This window comes from Calliphora vicina, chromosome 1, assembly GCF_958450345.1.
Source record: "Calliphora vicina chromosome 1, idCalVici1.1, whole genome shotgun sequence".
Classification (NCBI taxonomy): domain Eukaryota; kingdom Metazoa; phylum Arthropoda; class Insecta; order Diptera; family Calliphoridae; genus Calliphora; species Calliphora vicina.
The window spans coordinates 25,683,243-25,699,832 of record NC_088780.1 but is presented as its reverse complement, the minus strand read 5'-3'; the positions used below and the strand labels follow the sequence as shown (position 1 = coordinate 25,699,832).

The window sequence follows — 16,590 nt, the reverse complement described above, 5'->3', positions numbered from 1 at the left end:
ATGATTTTTTTATAAAAAAAAATTGCAATTTTCATGTAAAAAATATATTTTTTGCTTGAATTTGTTATTGTAACTCTGAACTCGATTAAAACGCAGTATATATATGAAAATTTTTACATAGCATGGGGAAAATGTTTTCAAAATTCAATCAATCTAAATAACAACATTAACTACTCAATTTTATGTATATCAAACAAAAAAAGTAAAATTTTTAAAAAATAAATGTGCGAATTCACTTAATTGTGAATAAATTCGTAAACAATCAATCGATTTTTATGACCGATATCTCATTTTGTTCCTATTATATATGGCTTTGCGATAAAGTGATAAATCTAAACAATTTCTGACGTTTTCGATTTTTCATGATTTTTTTAAAATAAAAAAAAAATTGCCATTTTCATGTAAAAAATATATTTTTTGATTGAATTTGTTATTATAACTCTGAAACTACTGAGCCGATTAAAACGCAGTATATATATGAAAATTTATACATAGCATGGGGAAAATATTTTCAAAATTGAAACAATCGAAATAACAACATTAGCTACTGAATTTTATGTATATCAAACAAAAAAAGTAAAATTTAAAAAAAAAAAATGTGCGAATTCACTTAATTGTGAATAAATTCGTAAACAATCAATCGATTTTTATGACCGATATCTCATTTTGTTCCAATTATATTTGGCTTTACGATAAAGTGATAAATCTAAACCATTTCTGACGTTTTCGATTTTTCATGATTTTTTTAAAACAAAAAAATTGGATATTTTTACATAAAAAATATATTTATTTCTTCAATTTTTTATTATAACTCCTAAACTACTGAGCCGATTAAAACGCAATATATACGTAAAAATTTGTATATAGCATGGGAAAAATGTTTTTAACATTCAATTGATCGAAAGAAGAACATTAACTACTTAATTTTATGTATATAAAACAAAAGAGTAAAATTTTATGAAAATGAGCGAATTCACTTGATTGTGAATAAATTCGAAAAGAATCTATGAATTTTTATGTTCGATATCTCATTTTGTTCTTAAGCCGCATATAGCTTTGCGACAAAGTAATATACTTAAACAATTTCTGCCGTTTTCGATTTCTCATTATTTTTTTAAAACACAAAAATTTGCTATTTTCACTTAAAAAATATATTTTTTGCTTCAATTTGTTATTATAACTCCGAAACTTCTGAGCCGATTAAAACGTAATATATAAACAGATTAAAGGTTATGTAAATTTTAACATTTCTAAGTTTATTTCATTAATATCGGACTAAGCCTTTTTGAGTTATCATAAATTATGTGGAGAAACATCTATCTAGTGGTTAGTCAATCCTTTTTTTGCTGTTGACATGTGTAGTCTTTATAATACAAATATATTCATGAGTTCTCCAATTTTACAATTTTTGTGATAATAAAATTCTATATTTATTACATATTTTAATATTAGACACAAAGATCTTCCCAAGTTGTTTTTATCTATAAATAAGATCGACCAAATGTTGATCCTTCGGCCACTTTGATGGGATATTAAATTCGTAATGTCAAATGGACTTTAAATAAAAGTAAATTCTGGAATTTCTTTCATACATCAGTCATTTATAGACCGATTTATCTAATTTTCAATAGCAATATTCTTGATATTTTTATTATTTTTGTTTATAAATTTTCTTAATCCAAAATTGTTAATAAAACTTTATTACTCATCTATCATGTCATAATTTCAAACTTAAACAACCCACTGTATAACATCAAATACAAGATTTTAACACTTACATTAGTTGTTTGTTTTTCAACCTTTTTTTCTCTTTATACTTTTAGAAAAACCAACATATTTTCCCATAAAATAATTTCATCAATTTCCTTTTTCCACTTATTTAGTAATACTCATACAATAATGGTATTTTACACCTAAACACAATGTTTAGTTTTCCCAATACAGTTTTGGTTTTCCTTCTGCTTCATCTTCAACAAAAAGATAATCAAATATTTGACCTGTTCAGTAAATAAATTTCATTTAAACAGCACACAACACATTGTTTTAGCCAGCCAAAAAAAAACTAAAATACAGCAACAAAATCTAACAACAATTGCATTTATAAGCCTGGTTAAAGTACATTGAAAATTACCAGAACAAACAACAAAATAGTCTGAAAGAAGTTCTTTTTGGGTTAGACAAGATCAATACGTTTAGTGCCCTACTTAGAGAAATGCTTAAGTTGAGAAGAGAATGATCGATATTTTAGGGACGTTGTGAGTTATCAAGGGTTAAATTAGTTGGAATAACGAGTAAATAGGAACGAGGCCAATAGTTCTTAAGATCTAGAGGAATTTGACATAAGAAATATCCAAATTAAGTTCTATTTCCAAGACTTCTAATGTCTCAAAAAACAAGTTTCATAAGATTTTAAGAATTTTTTTCCCAGTTCCACTTAAAATAAATTTTTTGTAAATGTTGATCTGCAATAAATAGCGTTGTTTAACTTTGAGCTCAACAAGTTTCGAAACCGAGCTTTCTTATTCCAAATAGAGACCCTTATTGAGCTGAAAACTTATTAGTCTAACATTTTAAACTTTTTTTCAAAATCCTAAACACTTTATGCCTCCATTATAGGGTGAGCAAATAAATGTTTCTGTTACGCGATAAACTGAAAATAAAATAAAAAAAACTCTTTTTGGTCGCATCATAACGCTTCTGTAAGAAAATAACAAAACTGCTGCACAAAACTTCATGGTTTGCAACTACTGCTGCTGGCACATCTTTCAGCTTGAGATTTTCTTCTTTTTTTTTCTTAAATTTTCCTCAATGCTCCAGTGATGTTGATGATGATGATCAACATGGTGATGAAGACGATGCCTACGTTGAAATTGCTTACCAAAAGTTTATGTACTCCTAAACATTTAAGTTCTTCTTCGTAGTTTTTTTTTCTATTTTCTATTCTAACACTAAAACTAAGTCTCAAAGTCTCAAAGAAGAATCTGAAAATGAAAAAAATAAAAAAAAAATAAAACATAAGTTTATAGGCAGGCTCATAGTCAAACAGTATGAAGAAGTTTTAAAGTTGCATGTTAATCTCAATTCAAAAGTCTGTAATTACAATTTCTTTTAACAGCAACAAACTAACAACAGCAGCAGCAACAACAACACACAATGAATAAAATACAACAACAGCAACACCAACCATGAAGTGAGAAAAAAGTGTGATAGTGACTGACACTCACGGTTGCTTCCGCAACCTCCGCTTTTTTTCTTTTTTTTTTCTTCTTCAAGAAAAAAAGTTTTTTTTTTCTAACTTGCTTGCATCTTTTAAGCATCCCATATCTTAGTGAAATGGCTAATGTATGCTACTTGCTACAAAAAAAAAACAACAAAAACCATTGAAGTTAGTAAAGTCTACTCTAGTATGTATGACTCTGACTCTGACTATGCCATGTCTGATTCTGTCCGCCTGCTTACCCGTCGTCGTCTCACTTTGCTAACATGCCATCCACATGTTTCCAAAACATACAGAATGCACCATAACATCTATGACAACAACAACAACAATAACAACAAATGAAGCACAAAACTTAAACACTCCAAACACATTCTAATTCTGATGATGATGATTTCTCGCATATTTTCCCGCCACAATTACACAAACCAACAACAACAACAAAAAAAGAATAAAAAATCTGCCACAATTGTTGCACCAATCTAGAGAAGTATGCTAAAGAGAGTAATTTAAAAAGGCACTTGATTGAATTTTCAAAAAATAATAGGGACTTCCCATTGAAGCTACATCCGTCGAATTTTTAATTCAATTATTCAGTATGTTTTGCCAAAATACCAATCCATATGAGATCCAAGAGCGTTCAATGCATCCAGAAAAAGTGACTGTTTGCTGTGGATTTTGGTCTGGCGGCGTCATCGCTGCATATTTCTTTAAGAACGAAGTTGACCAGGCCATCACCGTCAATAGCGCGATGATTGCCAACTTCTTTTTTCCTGAATTGGATGATATAGACACCAACAGTCTCTTCTAATAGGGACTTCCAAGATTTGACAGCTGATAGTGCCCATTAGGGTGGCTCTTAATAAACGAAAGCTGGAGTTTTGCCAGTCTCATATGGGCAATTCCATATCATCGTACGTGACATTTGTACGTCTATAGAGTGGAATAGATTTTGCAAAAATAAGAGTATCTGAAAAATAGTTTGGTCTTTATGTTCCATTCAGAGGGTACTATACTTTAAAATAATAAAAAGATCTTTCGAAATATTGTTGTCCAAAATATTGAGCGAAATAAGGGTATATCGTACGTGACATAAAACGGAACTAATTATGAGGTACATGTAGCAATATGCGAAAATATTCGAATCGTGAGTGGCGTTATGTTTTTTTTTAATTTCTTACACTAAACGAAATATTTTTCCTTTACAATCCGACATATTTAAATAAAAACAATCTTTGGATGATTTTATAATAAATAAAATTTAACATCGTACGTGACATACCGTACGTGACAGATTTTTCTCTTATAATAAAACAAAATATTAATAGAAAATATACATTCAGTTTCAATAAACAATTTGACAGTAGCAAAGAGAGAGTCAGATTCATTTCATACTACAAGCTAATTGGGAGCCTAGTTTTCGCCGCAATTTTAGCCTAAACCCTACCTAAAACATTAAAAAACAAGTAGGAAAGTATTGTCGGTCAAGCTCGACAATATAATACCCTACACTAAATAAAAGAGCAAAAACATTTTTCTTTTAAAATTTCAATAATTTATATTTTTGAGTGATTTTCGGAAGTGGGCCTTATATGGGGGCTATGACCAATTATGGACCGATCACCATAAAATTAGGTCGTGTGATTTATGTCTATATTAAAGTTAAGTATGTTGAATTTTGTGTGTATACCAACATTTTTAAGCGATTTATGCACGTTAAAGTGATTTTCGGAAGCGGGTCTATATAGGAGCTATGACTAATTATTAGGGTATTCAATCGATTAACCGTTAATCGGTTAACCGATTAATTTTGGACGGTTAACTGTTCGAATAATTTAAAATCGCCGATTTTCAAATAACAAATAAACCGATTAATTTGTGTCGATTAACCGATTATCCGAAATTCCTTTTTTTTGCACTTCAACATATTTTTTTGTTTTTATTTTTCCGTTTTAATTCCAATACAAATGTGAAATTAAAATTACATATTTTTCGAACATCAAAGAAACAGTGAGTATAACAACTGTATTTATATGTATTTGAAACTTTGTTTGTATTTACATGTATAGACGAAACTTTTTTTTGAAAGGAGTCATTTATCAGAACTTAACGAAAATATTAAAAGTATTCAAAATCTAAAACAATCCAAAAAGGATAACGAAGGATTTTATATTCATAGATAAAACTAAAAAAAAAGAACTGAGATATTGGATATTCTTTATCATGCTTTCGATTTCTCCAACATCTACAATCAGCGAGGGAGTTTTTTCAAAGTCAAGTTTTATTAATTCTAAAGAAAAAAAATCGTTTAAAAGGAAAACATTGAAATTATATTTTGTTTAAAAGATCATTTCAGAAGATCTCACTAAAATCCTAAAAAAAAAACTCACAGGTGTATACAAAAAGGAATTTAAATACCATATTTGCTATTATTTTTGGTTGAATTGTTATGTTTTGTTTGTTTTTTATGTTTTTGTACACAAAATTCGTGGTTGTATTTTCAATTTAAAATTAAAATAGAAATTATTCGGTTAATCGAATATTTTTAAATTAACCGATTATTAACCGAATAAATGTAAACCCCGATTAATTATTTGCTCGATTAACCGATTAAATCAGAAACCCGATTAATTGAATACCCTACTAATTATGGACCGATCGTAACAAAATTTGGTGACATGAATTTTGTGTATATAAAACTTATTTGGAGCGGAATTTGTGTAGATACATAGATAAATTAAACATTTAAAGTCCAATTTCGAGGGGACATTTGTATGGGGGCTAGGTTAAATAATGGACCGATTTCAGCCAGTTTTAATAGGCTTGGTCCTTGGCAGAAAAAGTAATATGTACCAGATTTGATCGAAATATCTTCAAAATTGCGACCTGTACTCTGCACACAAGGTTTACATGGACAGCCAGCCAGCCAGCCGACCAGACGGACGGACGGACATCGTTTAATCGACTCAGAAAGTGATTCTAAGTCGATCGGTATACTTTAAGGTGGGTGTTAGACTAATATTTTTGGGCGTTACAAACATCTGCACAAACGCATTATACCCTCCCCACTATGGTGGTGTAGGGTATAATAAATATAATCAGTTTAAACTATTATTTTTGTCTTTAAAATGTTGTAATATGATCCATCTTGAAAAAAGTTTCAAGGGTTTTTGTGTTTTCAGTCGTGGTAGCGATTCTCGTGGAATTGCCCATATCCCAGTTTGGTGAACATTGGTAAAAAAATCACGCTGAAGAAATATATTAGGTAAATCGGTTGGGGTTAAGACTTATTGACAAGAGATTTCGTGTGTTTTTCGTGGTTTTAAAAGTTCCAGTTAAGGGTTAATTTCCATTTTTGTGCTGTTATTGTAAATACTAGACTTCATATTATATTTTTCTTAAGTTTCATCAAAATCGGCCCAAAAATATATAACATTCCGTTGCCCTTCTTAGAACAAGCTAAAAAATGTAATATTTTAGGTCATTGCGAAATTATTCAGCGGGTACAGTTTCAACGTTTCAAATATTTAATTCTAAGGAACATAGACTATATGAAATTCGGACCGACAACGGGTCAATTTCGAAAATTTTTAAACCCGATTTTTCTTCACCATAATTTGTTCCGTAGCCCCTGAATAACTTACATAAAAGATTCATACATCAATAAATCCGCTATAGACCCGGTTTGGTTGCTATTTAAAATCGAGAAAATCAGCCCACAAATGGTTGAGATATGAGGAAAAAGCCAGGACACCGTCGATTTGTTACCTATTTTTAATCTATATCTGGATTACTATGTATTTAATAAAGATAATATGGACATGTAATGATAGATATTTCAAAGACCTTTGCAATGGCTTATATAAGGCCATAGTAAGTCGGACCTACAATGGGTCAAAATCGGAAAAAATATTTTTTAACCTGATTTTTTTTTTCATCATAAAATTTTTTTGGACATAAATTCTTTTTGCTAAAAAAAAAATTTCGAAAAATGTTTTTAAAAAAAAATTAAGTTTGGTTTACCTAAAAATATTTAAAAAAAATTATTTTAAAGTATAATTTGCTGAAGGGTATATAAGATTCGGCACAGCCGAATATAGCATTCTTACTTGTTTATTCTAAGTTATGTACGTAGAAAATATGGATATTAATTGAAAGGTATTCCAAAAAACATTCCAACGCCTTAGAAATTTGTGCCGTCAATGGGACAATTTCGGAATTTTTATATCTCGATTACTAAGTCATATACAATATGAAACTCGGATCGACAAAGGGTCAATTTCTGAAAAATATGTTTAAACCCGAGGTTTCTTCACCAAAATGTATTCCGTAGCCCCTGAATAACTTACATACAAGATTTATACATCAATAAATGCGCTATTGATCCGATTTGCTATTTAAAATCGGGAAAATCGGCTCACAAATGGATGAGATATAAGGAAAAAACCAGGACAACCTCGATTTTTAAGCTATGTCATTAATATAGTCAATATGGATATCTAATAATAAATATTTCAAAGACCTTTGAAATGGCGTATATAAGGCTATAGTAAGTCGTATCTACAATGGGTAAAAATCGGGATTTTTTTTTAACCAAAAAACTTTTTTTGTCGTAAAATATTAATAAATTTCAAAAAAAAAAAAAAATAAAATAAAATAAAATTTTTCCAATAAAATCATTTTACTAATAAATTAAATTTTTTTTTTAATTTTGTTTATTTAAAAATACATATTTAAAAAAATGTATTTTAAAGTATAATTTGGTGAAGGGTATATAAGATTCGGCACAGCCAAATATATCTCTCTTAATTGTTTTAAACTATTTTTAACCTATATCTCGATTACTAAGTCATGTACAAGTTTTTCTCGAAAAATTTATTTAATCTTTATCTTAAAGTGTACTATAGTTAGGCCGAAAAGCCGAATATCATTTTCATTAAATTGTTTTACATAAGTTAAGCCATTTTTAAGTTAATATAAAATAGTATATTTAAAAAGTTGTTATTAATATTAAAGATTTACTAATTTAATATTGTTTTTCTCTTTCTAGGTAAGTGTCATCATCAGGCTCTTAATTTAACTACATTTTAAGGTATTTATGCCTAAAAATATGCTTTACAATTATAAGTTGTTGAACAACATAAATTATGCTGAAACAAATAACAAAACTTAAAGCAAAGTGTAATCCGTTGCTTATCAAAATCACTTTCTTTAGGCTATACTTCCCCTTTAACAAAATCAAAATAATAAAAAAACTAGTGCCGATTTTCAAGAGTGTGTACTTGTTGCAGCAGCGTAGTGAGTAGTGCACACAAATACTTATTTCACATTAGTTTACAGCATGTGAATTTTCCAGTCAAAGTTTAACTGTTTCTTTTCTGCTTCTTTCATATATATACACTTGGAAAAGTATTTTTTTTTTCTTTTAGCTTTTTTCACTCGTAACATTTCTTTTTAACTTTTTGCATCTTCTGACTAAGAAGAAGTCTTCATATTGTGGTTGTCGCTGCTGCTGCTGCTTTAGTACTAACTGTAGGCATAACACACATGTCTGTAAGTGTTTGAGATATGAGTACGCTTTAGATTTAGATTCTATTCATTTTTATTATATTCGTTTCAATTTTTTTTTTCTAGAATTTTTTTTTCTGCATACATGCATTTCATGCTTTTCTATGTGTATGTGTGCTTGTGTGTATGTTTAACAATTGTTATAAATTTAAAGGAAAATTTACAAGTTTGTTAAACACATTAGAAGTGTAAGTTTATGTTATTTTGTGGAAAATCAACACAATTATACATACAAAACAGACATACATACATTCGTAGTTACACACTTGCTGTAGTTACATTGAAATAACTGAATTTATTGAGATTAGGTTTTTTAATTCTAGGTACTATTTTATTGTATTTTACTCTGTTATGTTGAGAAAAGTACCTTAATACATTATTGAGTTATTTGGTGTAAAAATTTAGATTCCCATTTGGTTCACAGATTCGCCGAAAATAATATTATTTAATTATTTATAAATGAAAATAATTCCTGTTTAATTAATGTTTTTCTCCCAGCATGCGTATGAGTAATATTTATCAATTATAACAAGTATACGCCAATAATAATATTTCTCTTTATAGCAATTTTTATACCCTTCACCAAGGGTATATACATATAAGTTTGTCATTCCGATTGAAATTTCTGCATTTTTCAATTGTGACCCCACAAAGTATATATATTCTGGATCGTTATATATAGCGCAGTCGATATAGCCATGTCCGTCTGTATGTTGAAATCATCTTTTCGTAGCCCCCAAATAACTATAGCCCCGATTCGGTTGCTATTTAAAATCAAGAAAATCGGCCCCAAATGGCTGAGATATGAGGAAAAACCCAGGACAACCTCGATTTTTAGCCTATTTTTTATCTATATCTGGATTATTAAGTCATTAATATAGACAAAAGTCCTTTCCAACGACTTATATAAGGTCATAGTAAGTTGGACCTACAATGGGTCAAAATCGGAAAAAATATTTTTTAACCCGAATTTTTTTAAGAAAAAATTTTTTTTTGTCTTAAATTTGGTTTCACTAATAAATATTGTTACGTTTTAACCTTTTCAAAACGTTTGGTTTATTTCCTTTAAATAAACCGGCTACTTTTGATTGCAAATAAAAGCCGTTTAGTAGTTTGAAAATTGTAACAACCCATTATTTATTTAAAATGTACAACAACAGAATTAAATAGTCACTCAATGTTCTTTTTCTATCCACGTTTTCCAATTCGCAGAAATACCAACACACTTGCTACTTTTTAATCAGCCCTTAAAATCGTCATATTTGAATTCAAGTACAATTTCGTAACAATATTAAAAAATTAAAAAAACAATTTTGAAAAAAAATTATTTTATTTACCTAAAATATTTAAAATTTTTATTTTAAAGTACAATTTGGTGAAGGTTATATAAGATTTTGCACAACCGAATATAGTTCTCTTACTTGTTTTATTTTCATACCGCTAGCCAAAGCGAATTTATACAAGGTGACGACAATGGCGAACTTAGGCAAATTCGAAAAAATTCATTAATTTTTATACCCTACACCACCATAGTGGAGAGGGTATTATGCGTTTGTGCAGATGTTTGTAACGCCCAAAAATATTAGTCTAACACCCACCTTAAAGTATACCGAATCACTTTCTGAGTCGATTAAGCGATGTCCGTCCGTCGGCTGGCTGGCTGTCCATGTAAACCTTGTGCGCAGAGTACAGGTCGCAATTTTGAAGATATTTCGATCAAATTTGGTACATATTATTTTTTCGGCTCAAGGACCAAGCCTATTGAAACTGTCTGAAATCGGTCCACTATTTCACCTAGCCCCCATACAAATGTCCTCCCGAAATTGGACTTTATCTGTCATAAATGTTTAATTTATATATGTATCTCCACAAATTCCGCTCCAAATAAGTTTTATATACACAAAATTCATGTCACCAAATTTTGTTACGATCGGTCCATAATTAGTCATAGCTCCCATATAGACTCGCTTCCGAAAATCACTTTAACGTGCATAAATCGCTTAAAAATGTTGGTATACACACAAAATTCAACATAGTTAACTTTAATATAGACATAAATCACACGACATAATTTCACGGTGATCGGTCCATAATTGGTCATAGCCCCCACATAACCCCACTTCCGAAAATCACTCAAAAATATAAATTATTGAAATTTTAAAAGAAAATTTTTTTTTGCTCTTTTACTTAGTGTAGGGTATTATATGGTCGGGCTTGACCGACCATACTTTCTTACTTGTTTATATATGAAGTTTGAAGCTACTCAAACTCGAATTTGATGAATTCGCCACTGCCACTGCCACCACCTTGTATAAATCCTCCACCTAGTTCTTTTCTTGCATGTTTGATAATGCAGTAGTCGGTAAAGCAGTGACTAAAAATGTGCAGTGACCAAAGCTAATTTCCCGTATGTTACTGATTTTGAGTTTATTAATTTGTCTTGTGGAACAGAAAAGGTAGACATATTATATATCAAAATGTAGGAAATCGTGTCTTCTTTTCAAAATTATATACATATTTTAATAATTACAAAATTTAACTTTTAACAAAAACAAAAACAAGGGAAATATGTTTTCAGTTGTGGTTTTGTTTAAAAAATGTATTAAGCCATAAAATATTTATTTATGAATGTTTTAAATGAAATTTTACACGTATTTAAGGTAGAATTTTTAGCTTTAGATAATATACTGGAAAAAACGTTTTAGATTAGTTATTGAAAATCCCACAATTCCAAAAAAAACTTTTCAAAATTCTCAGATATAAGAGTTTTTAGCTTTTTGGCTTTAAAAACCATACCAAAAGTGGAAAGGAAAATTCCCTTTGCTAAATAATTTAAAACATATTGGGGCATACAAAACAGGTTTTTGTTTTTATAAATTTAGAAATACAATTAGAGAAAAATTAGTTTATTTATGAAATTTACCTCAAAAATTGTTTTATGTTTGAAGGCTCTGCTCCACGTTGTGAAATAAAGATAAGATATACAAATTATATACCAAAGTGTAGGAAATTATGTCTTCTTTTCAAAACTGTATGACATTTTTAATAATTACAAAATTTATAGAAGACTTTTTGCAAAAATAAGGCAGCAAAATGTTAACTGATTTTTTTGTTAAATTAAAATTTTTATAATGCAATAAAAGTTTTGTTTATTATTCTTTTTTAATAAAACTTCGCAGTTATATAAAAATTTTCAATTAAATTACAGATTGAATGCCACTTTCAGTTCGGATAGAAAACAGAAAATAGGGATCATTTTAAATTTGTCTTATACCCCAAGATTCCCACTTTGGGGCCTTGTGACTCTGCCCCCTTTAATTCCATAAAATCTAAATTGAAAACTTGAACTCTACACAGAGAAAACAGATTCGTGATAGCAACCGAATTTGTTGCCAATCGAATAATTCTGTCTTAGTGACCGAATTTTACAGTTGTGGCTACAATATTTTGAAAGGGTTAATTAAAGTTTGGTTGCCTCAACTGAAATTATTCTTTATCAACTGACTTTCTGTTGTTAGAACTGAAAAATTCTGTGTGTGCAACCGAATCATTCGATTGGCAACAAATTCGGTTGCTATCACGAATCTGTTTTCTCTGTGTAATATACCTCTTCTATAGCTATGGGAAGTTTAATTAAAATCAGACTATCCGTTAAGAAAATACTGATTGATTTACACGTTTTTATTTTCGATATTCCCTTACTGTATCGCGTTCACAATTCGAGTACAATCAAGTGCTGAAATACATATTTATCATGATGTGAAGAACCCACATGTAATTGAGGAACATATCATTGTGTCTGAAGCCAGCAGTTAGTCAACATTACTGAAATGTTGTGGCATGGAATTGATACGATTTGTCAGTAGTATTAACAATCTGCTGACATTTAAGTTAAACTACCATATTCTTGGTACCATTACCACCAAAAAAGTACTTTGTTTTTCTTACAAAACCTACAAATTCCATAGCCAATTTCCCCAACTCTATTCTTACACATACAACATACGCAGCTATAAACCAAAGCAAAAACCATTGCAATGAAATGCTAAAATAAGCAATTTATGTTACAAACTAATAGCAAGTGAGTATTATTTAGTTTGGGAATAGAAAACAGAGCGCATGCGTCACCATGGTTATATAATCGTAGTATATTTGTAAGTTTGTAGCAGGAAAAATTCAAGAAAAATATTCGTGAAACATGTGCAGATTAATTGAATTAAAGTAGAGAAATTCCAGCAAAGACAGTTAAGTTTGTTATAGAGATTTTAAAAGGAAAACATTTTACATGAAATTCTTACACATAACTTTAGTACATAGAGATCAATAGAAAGATTTAACGGAACTAATTGGTGCAAGAGAAAAAATTGGCCTGTAAGAAGTTGCAACATTGAATTCACACACTAGCTGTAGCTGTTTTTGGGGGTATGAGTAGTTTGTGGGAGCAGACATAGGCGGCGTAGTTGAGAAGTGATATTTGGAATTTTAAAACCAACTCTTGCAATTTATGATCCCCATAAATTTTGATTAAATTTTTTAATGTCTAATTTGTGTGTACTCTCAATTATATATTAAACTAATGAATTAATTCTTATTTGTTCTAGTTCTCACATAGTTAATACACATTGAATATTTTCCATAAGCTTTCAATTGAAGAAAACCCCAAAAATCTTTGTTTTTATATTAACTACTGCTAGCTGCCACATTTTTTTGTTGTTTTTTTTAATTCCTACCTCCATACCTCAGAAGAATGCCATCCATCTAACAATAAAAACCCAACATTGCAATTGTTCCTTCAACTCTCACAACAGTTAAAGTATTTACTTCATAGCTGGAGAAGAAGTAGAAAAAAATACAGCCCACACACATAAAAAAGAATTTATCCAACACACGCGTCAAAAAACAAAAAGAAACACAGCAACAAAAATCGAGCATTGTGAATAAAAAATTATATGTATAGGAAAACAAAAATATTTCTCAGGTGTATGTTTTTTTTTTAATTTTTATATATTTCTTTTTTTTACTATAAAAGAGGTAGTTTCGACACAAAACTGCAATCAAGTTCAAGCAACAAGTATAAGGTCTTGACTGTTGGCAACATACTGTTCATATAGATATAAATATATATAAAAAAAGCATACTCGTATGTTGCCAACAAATAAAACTGAAAAACGAAAAAACTCCAAACAGTTTTATAAAGATTTTCAGATTTGTTTTTTCGGCTATTTTTTTTGTTTAAAAACAAGTGTTTGATATGCAAAAAAGAATTGCCTAGGTAGATGTGTATTTATATTTGGTTGTTTTTTTTTTTGGTAATAGTGGCATTAATACAAAACTATACACGCCTTTCATAAATAAGCTAAATATTTATTATATTTTCTTCTATTTCTATGTAATATTTATTTGTCTATGGCATTTCTTCGTTTATCTTCGTTTATTTGCATTTTATGAACTCGTAACAGGCAGTTGGGCATTCTGAACTCCCCCTTTAATCATGTCTTTTAGTTGGTTGTTGTGGTTGTTATTTGAATGGTTTAAATGTTATGTTTAGATTTGAAAAGGATTTATGTTTTTTCTAGTATTTAAAACACTGCGAAAAAAAAAATTGTAGCGAAGTACTAAATATAACGGTAAATTATATTACAATATATGGAAAATTCCAAAAATATTAAAATGAAAAATTCAAGTTATCAAAATGATTGATACACAAAATAAGCATACAATTTTTATAGAATAAATACAAGGTGGCGCAAAAGTAATCCTCCTATTGGTCAAATAAATAGTCAGCAATATTCCTCGTTCTGAAGCAGTGTAGCAAAACATTGTTTATTAACGTGTATTTTGTATGTATTGACTACACAAATGTCAAAACAGAACTGACATTAGGGGCCAATCGCAAAATTTATAGCATTTTCTGATAGGAGGATTACTTTTGCGCCACCTATATATTTAAATATTCTATTAAAATGTATAATATTATTTATAATAACACAAAATTTTCGTTAAAAAATTCATAAATTCATAAATTTTTTTAAGGAAAATTTAAGTTATCGATACATTTTCTTTAAAACATTCTGGTTATTGATGAATTTTCTATAGAAAATAAAAGTTATCGACAAATTTTTTAAAGAAATTACATGTTTTGCTTAATTTTCTTAAGAAAAATATCGAATTTTAAAACAATATTATTTTTATTAAAAATAAAAATTATCGATAAATTATTAAACAAATAATTTATTTTAAAATAGAAGTTATCGAAGTTATAGTAAGTAGAATTAGAAAATTCAAATTATCCATAAATTTTTATAGAAAATTCCAGTTATCAATAAATTTTCTATAAAAAAATCCAATTATCAATAAATTTTCTGTAAAAAAATCATGTTATCGATGAATTTTCTATAAAAAAATAAGTTTTCCATCAATTTTCAATTGAAAATTTCAAATATCGATATATTTTCTATAGAAACATCAAATTATCGGTAAATTGTCTATAGAACATTCGAAGTTATCAAAAAATTGTAATTAAAAAATTCAAGATATCAAAAAATTTTCTATCATTAAATTTAAAAAAAAAAAATTCAAAATATTGATCCATTTTCTATAGAAAATTTAAGTTACCGACAATTTTTCTAGAAAAATTCCATTTATCGATACATTTTCTATAAACAATTCTAAAAACAAATCATGTGCTGTCATCGAAATTACTTGTCTGGGGAAAAAACTTCTAGTTGATACAGCTACAGCTGAACTTTCAATCATTGGCCGAGTCAGACTCTGATCGATCCGGAGCGATAATTCAATTGTCGGGGGAACTTAAATCTTTCCCACTTTCTGAATAAAGACAATACTCGTGTCCCTCTATCTAACAATAGCAATGTATGATATCTTAAAACACCAATAATAAATCCTTAATAACCAAGGATCTATGAGATTTACAGTGATCTGCAGTTCCTCTAGTATAATAATAATTTATATGGTTTAAAACTTTGATTAAACAACAAAAATTAGCTGAGAGTGAATTACTCGCAAAAAATATGTATAGACATGATATCATTGAGTGTTTTCGGGTTCAATAAATGTGTGAGGAATTGCGAAAAGATTCCACAAAGTTCCATTTTATTTTTTCATAGGAAACATAAGTCTGAATCAGGGACCATAAATAACGGTTATGTTAGAGTCAACGGAGACATATATTGTTATATACCAACCGATTCATATTGACGAGCTCTTTCAGAATCGATGGTGATATCGGTGGTTATTTTTCAAAGTAAAAATAAAAGTTCGGATAAAACTCTTAAAAACAGAGTTTTAAATAGGCTTCATAAAAAAAAACTCATTTGAGGAGTTTTATTTTTACCGTCAGAAAATAAAACTCATTTGAAGAGTTTTATTTTTTCCGTCAGAAAATAAATGTCATTTGAGGAGTTTTATTTTTGCCGTCAGAAAATAAAACTCATTTGAAGAGTTTTATTTTGTCCGTCAGAAAATAAATGTCATTTGAGGAGTTTTATTTTTACCGACAGAAAATAAAACTCATTTGAAGAGTTTTATTTTTTCCGTCAGAAAATAAATGTCATTCACTCATTTGAGGAGTTTTATTTTTTCCGTCAGAAAATAAAACTCATTTGAAGAGTTTTATTTTTTCCGTCAGAAAATAAATGTCATTTGAGGAGTTTTACTTTTCCCGTCAGCAAAAAAAACTCAGTTGAAGAGTTTTATTTTTTCCGTCAGAAAATAAAACTCATTTGAAGAGTTTAATTTTTTTCGTCAGAAAATAAAACTCATTTGTAGAGTTTTATTTTTTCCGT

The 16,590-nt window shown here is 28.9% G+C and overlaps 1 protein-coding gene across 2 annotated transcripts in view; it reads left to right on the top strand.

The window, feature by feature from the left end:
• Window positions 1-16,590, top strand: part of LOC135955132 (myb-like protein AA) — a 151,216-nt gene that overhangs the window by 103,219 nt on the left and 31,407 nt on the right. Inside the window, exon 2 of one of the 2 annotated variants that reach the window (XM_065505449.1) lies at window positions 8,268-8,290. The exons of the other annotated variant lie outside the window; for it this stretch is intronic. Within the exon in view, the coding sequence (XP_065361521.1) occupies window positions 8,268-8,271 (4 nt within the window). The 3' untranslated portion in view covers window positions 8,272-8,290. Of the gene's footprint in view, window positions 1-8,267; window positions 8,291-16,590 lie in introns of those variants that run through there. 2 annotated transcript variants of the gene reach the window in all.